Raw genomic sequence first — 5,123 nt, 5'->3', positions numbered from 1 at the left:
ACAAAGACAATCCGCAGCAGCAGCAGACAAGAGCTTTCTGTGGATCTTTGTGTAAGCCACGGGAATGACTTAAGGCTTTGACCCAGCATATCCACATTATCTGTCCATCCCTGACAGGGCAAAGATCCTTAGTCTTGCCTAGTGAGAAGGGATTAGCTTCAGATTTCTATTTCAGAACTGAGGAAGTAGCAACTGATCCAGAAATCTGGATCTATACAGCGACAACAATTTATCTGTAGATCAACCTACAGAATTTATACCAATAAAGTCTAATTCATTACCTGCTTTTCTTCCAAACTTACTTGCAATGTTTCCCACAAGTTTGGATTGATTGCCATGGGTATATGCATGGGACAACTTATTTGCATGTTTACTAATCAGCTTTGGTCCCAATACACGCAAGAATCGGATTCCTTGTGTCCAGCTCAGCCATTATTCCATGTTATCCCTTGATGCTGATATGGGAAAATGAAGGTGCCCTTCCTCCTGTGCATACACCACTACATCACTCCAGGCTAACACCCAGTCAGCTTTTAAATAAGGCATTGATGGCATGAGAACATCTTAGCTTAAAGACAGTATGTACTGTGAAGTCAAACAAAGCTTAACTTAGAGTACGAACAGCTAAAACTACTCTAGACTAAACAGGAGCACTCAAATCACCTGCCTTAAGAATCCTTGGTGCTCTGCAGTGCTCTGACAACACCCAGCTGGGATCATCTCCTCAGTGGGAATACTCAAAAGCAGTGGTTTTGATGCAAAAACTCCACCTTAAGATAAAAAGGGTGTCGCTGTATCACAGTGCCCTGGGATTGCCACCTGGTTTTAGAATGGGTGGGTCAAGAAAGTGATTTTGATTTATAACCCCCATAATTTCTGCTGTTTTGCAACAAACATGGCCCAACCAGCTCCAGGATGTTCAGAAGTCTCTTGCCCAACAGGTTCAAATTCTTGACTCCATATCCTGTGTGTGAAACGAGCAGTTCGGGCAATAATTAAAAGTAAATACTTGCAGCACTTGGAAAATTAATAGGTTCCTGATTTTAAGGGGGATTTTAAAAAAAAGAAAATACTCAGTGCACATTCCCATTGCAAGAAGTTTTACAGCCACTATTTCCCACCATGTCCTAGATGACTGGGAAGGAACAGTAGAATGAAGGAACCCTCACCCGGGTACTTTCCGTGGCCAGGCGCCTTTTGAAGGAGACTGACACATATCCCAGTTGCTTTCTACGGGACAATGAGCAGCTCTATAATTATCATGTGTCTTTTGATCTCCACTGATACTCACTGCAGGAAATTGCACACTCTGTTGGACCTGCTGATCCCTTTTCCATCCTGTTATTAACTGTCCTCCTTTGCAACTCGCAGCATCTCCTACTCCAGCCACTGACATGGAAGAAAATGCCAACACCAGCCTGGAAGAAGACTTCGAAGGACAGGCGACACACACAGGCAAGGAAACAAACTGCCTTTTTTTTTTCTCCCTAAAAAATAAGCTAAACTGTCCCTGTTCACTGGGGAAGCACAGAATTCCAGTGGATCCAGTGGATTCACCAATCCCCTTGAGCAGAAACACAGGTTCCAAAGGCAGTGAGGATGCATTTTGGGGTAAGGGCAGGTAACACCAGTCTGATCTTTGTGCCAATCCTCCTCATACCTGAAGCAAACAGCCAACACAGGAGACACTTGACAAAGCCACCAAGAGCAGTGGAGCTCCTGTGGGTTGGTCCTGAAGGATGGCCTTCCTTCTCCTGGGGAAGAGAGAAAACCAAACAGCAACAAACCCCACACTAGAATTTAGCAATAATATTTCACTATAAAGGCAAAATTATGTTTTCCTTCTTATAGAAGGAACACTCAGAACTAAAAATGAACCTGTAAGTCCTCTTGGCAAACACAGCACAGCATTTAGAAGCTTTAAGAGAAGTCTTGCTCTAAATCATCTGTTTTTTTAAAGCAGCACTCAATCCTTTTATGAGTCCTGACACTGTGTTCAGCTCCACACCCAGGGATCATGTCCTGTGTGTAGAACATGGACACCAGCAGGCAACGAGATGTTCCCCCCCTGTGCTCCAAGGGCTTCCTTTTCTTGGAGCTCTTGTGCTAACTCTCTCTGGGACGCTTCACCTCTGAAAACACCAAAATATTCCTTGGTTATGCCTTATAAACTAAGCTGCAGATTCAAATGCTTCGTTTTGAAAAACAGCACTGGAATTCAAAATTAATTTTCCCCTCCCCTCTTTCAAAATTTAACCATTTCAGTCAACCAGCTCTGCATTACAATCAGAACTATTGTAGCATGTGCCTTATGGGTTACTCTTCCAGTGGAACAAGTATGGGTTTAAAAAGAAATGTCAAGTGCCCTGTATTCTTAATTTTACTGTGAGTTCTTATACAATTTATTTATATAAATGCACTGTCTATAGAGACATGCAAATATACTTGTATGAAACACAAGCTTTGGCCAACATGGCAATTTTACCAGGTTTCAACATTCTCATCCTTGTTAACTACTGAAATAGCTCACCAAAATCCGTTCATGGGCTCCTGATAGGAAGCAGAACCCCAAAGTGATCCAGGTTAGAAAAAACTCTTACTTTTTGGGACACATTAGTCCCAAAGTTTGGGTTCTCAGCACTCCTGGAGAGAGTTCTGTGAGGAAGAGGGACGGACAGATAAACTGAGGCACAGAAGGACAAAGCAGCAAAGAGCATAAACTTCTCAAGAAGCTCCTTGTTGCAGTTTCTCATCCAGCTTCATCTCTCTTAGGGCCCAAAGGTGTGATCAATGACTGGAGGAAGTTTAAATTAGAAAGCGAAGATGGAGAGTCCTTATCCTTGAGCAAGAAAGAAATGCTTAGACAAATGTCTTCACCACACAGATCCTTCAGTAGAGATGATAAAGACACCAGAGAGAGATTCTGCCGTAAGGTAAGTAGAGCAAAATAAATGAATTTTGATTCTAGATAAAACATACCAGTTATAAGCTAGAAAATCCTGAATTTGCCAGACTTCAATTTCTGTGTAACTTAGCAGAGCTCTCCCAGCACAGAGAGAACAAACCACGTGCAAACCAATGGAGCTGGGAAGGGTCTGGAGCAGCAGGAGCAGCTGAGGGAGCTGGGGGGGCTCAGCCTGGAGAAAAGGAGGCTCAGGGGGACCTTCTGGCTCTGCAACCCCCTGACAGGAGAGGGGAGCCAGGGGGGGTCGGGCTCTGCTCCCAGGGAACAAGGGACAGGAGGAGAGGGAACGGCCTCCAGCTGTGCCAGGGGAGGCTCAGGTTGGACATAAGGGAAAAAATTTTCCCCAAAAGGGTTGTCAGGCATTAGAACAGACCACCCAGGGAACTGGTGGAATCACCATTCCTGGAAGCGTCCAAAAAAATGGGGATGTGGTACCTAGGGACATGGGTTAGTGGTGGATTTGGCAGAGCTGGGTTAATGGTTGGACTCAATGATCTTAAAGGGCTTTTCCAACCTTAAAGGTTCTCTCTACCCAGTCCTCTCTCAAGCAAAAGACTCCAGTAAAACAAAGTACATTGCACAACAACCTATCATAGCACAGTTTGACCTTTCTTCCTGTCTTCCCTGCCACAGTGACCTATCCGTGGTTAAGACAAAGGAAAACATTTAACCTGTTTAAAAACCTATTAGTCAGGGACAGAGCTCTGAGCCTGAATGTCACTCGTTACCACCTGCCAGGTCTGAACGGGGGGGACCCAAACCCCCAAAAACACAGGAATTAAACTTTGAGCCCACTGCAGTCAGTGACAAAATTCCTACCAACTCTGGAAGATCCAGAGGTTTTTGTCAGTGTGGCAACTGCCTCCAACACTGTCATGTTGACATGGAAGTGTCGAGGCAGGACCTTCACCCGTGTCTTGAGGAGACCTTCCAGAGTCACTGCAGGCAGTGACGGCTCTTCTGGGTCAGCTTGGATGTTCTTTAGACAACAGCAGGGGCTCTCCCCACCTCAGCACCGAGGGCTCAGCCCTCCCTAACCCGACGTTCTCTGGCCCCCCAGATGAGCATGCAGGAGTACGAGCTGATCCACGACGCGCAGGAGGACGAGAGCTGCCTACAGCAGTACCGCAAGCGCTGCATGCAGGACATGCACCAGCGGCTCAGCTTCGGGCCCAAGTTCGGTTACCTGTGCGAGTTGCAGAACGGGGAACAGTTCCTGGAGGCCGTGGAGAAGGAGCACAAAACCACCACGGTGATAGTGCACATTTATGAAGATGGTGTGAAGGGCTGCGACGCCCTCAACAGCAGCCTGACCTGCCTGGCCGCAGAGTACCCCACCGTGAAGTTCTGCAAGATCAAGGCCTCCAGCACGGGGGCTGGAGATCGCTTCTCCAACGAGGTGCTCCCCTCCCTGCTGGTCTACAAGGCTGGGGAGCTGCTGAGCAATTTCATTAGTGTTTCTGAACAGTTCAATGAGGAGTTCTTTGCTGTGGATGTGGAGGCTTTCCTGAATGAGTACGGGCTGCTGCCTGAGGGGACGCTGCCCGCCCTGGGAAATGGCAACACGGATGAGCAGGATGTTGAATAGTCAGAGCCACAGTGCTCACTGTCTCCCTTTCCTCCTCAGTAAGCTGTAAATCAATGTCAGTAACACTCATCTCGTTTAGAGAAGCCTGTCTTTGCTAACTTATTTGTAAGATACAAAGATACAAAATTATTTAACTGTTAGGATACGAATTTTACTTCAAACACACACAACTGGCAGTCCTGCACATAATTATCTCTATGCCACAAGTAATAGGAAGAACAGCAGACAATGCTGGTGATCTTTAAGATGTGAAGGTAAAAAGGATTAAAAACTGAGGGCCCATGCCTGTCTCCAAGAAGCACAAGACCTTCATTTCAGACTGATCCATCCCTCTGTGCACACAAAAAGCCATGCCCATGCTCTGGATTATGGCTCCTCAGATACACTTCTACCAACTTCGGTAGGAAAAAGCAGTTTGAAGGACAAACAGCCCAAAGTCCTCGCACTCCTAAATAACTTAGGTAACTAGGACAATATTTTATGCTTCCACATTTAATATTTGATACTCACGAAAAGAAATAAATTTCTCCCCCTTCTTGTTGTCACTTCTGTGACAACACTACACAAGTG

The 5,123-nt window shown here is 45.8% G+C and overlaps 1 protein-coding gene across 1 annotated transcript; it reads left to right on the top strand.

Moving 5' to 3' along the window:
- The first annotated feature begins 1,054 nt into the window (after window positions 1–1,054).
- PDC (phosducin) lies at window positions 1,055–4,865 on the top strand. Its single transcript, XM_051794729.1, has 3 exons — window positions 1,055–1,455; window positions 2,773–2,933; window positions 4,026–4,865. Exons 1-3 carry the CDS (start codon window positions 1,395–1,397, stop codon window positions 4,551–4,553), a joined length of 750 nt encoding a protein of 249 aa, XP_051650689.1. The 5' UTR covers window positions 1,055–1,394; the 3' UTR covers window positions 4,554–4,865.
- The last annotated feature ends 258 nt before the right edge of the window (window positions 4,866–5,123 follow it).

The sequence above is a fragment of the Manacus candei genome, unplaced genomic scaffold (genome assembly GCF_025592945.1).
Source record: "Manacus candei isolate 608988 ecotype Guabito, Panama unplaced genomic scaffold, ASM2559294v1 h1tg000005l, whole genome shotgun sequence".
NCBI classification, from domain to species: domain Eukaryota; kingdom Metazoa; phylum Chordata; class Aves; order Passeriformes; family Pipridae; genus Manacus; species Manacus candei.
The sequence above is the reverse complement of the archived record's forward strand: the minus strand, read 5'-3'. Positions and strand labels throughout refer to the sequence as shown.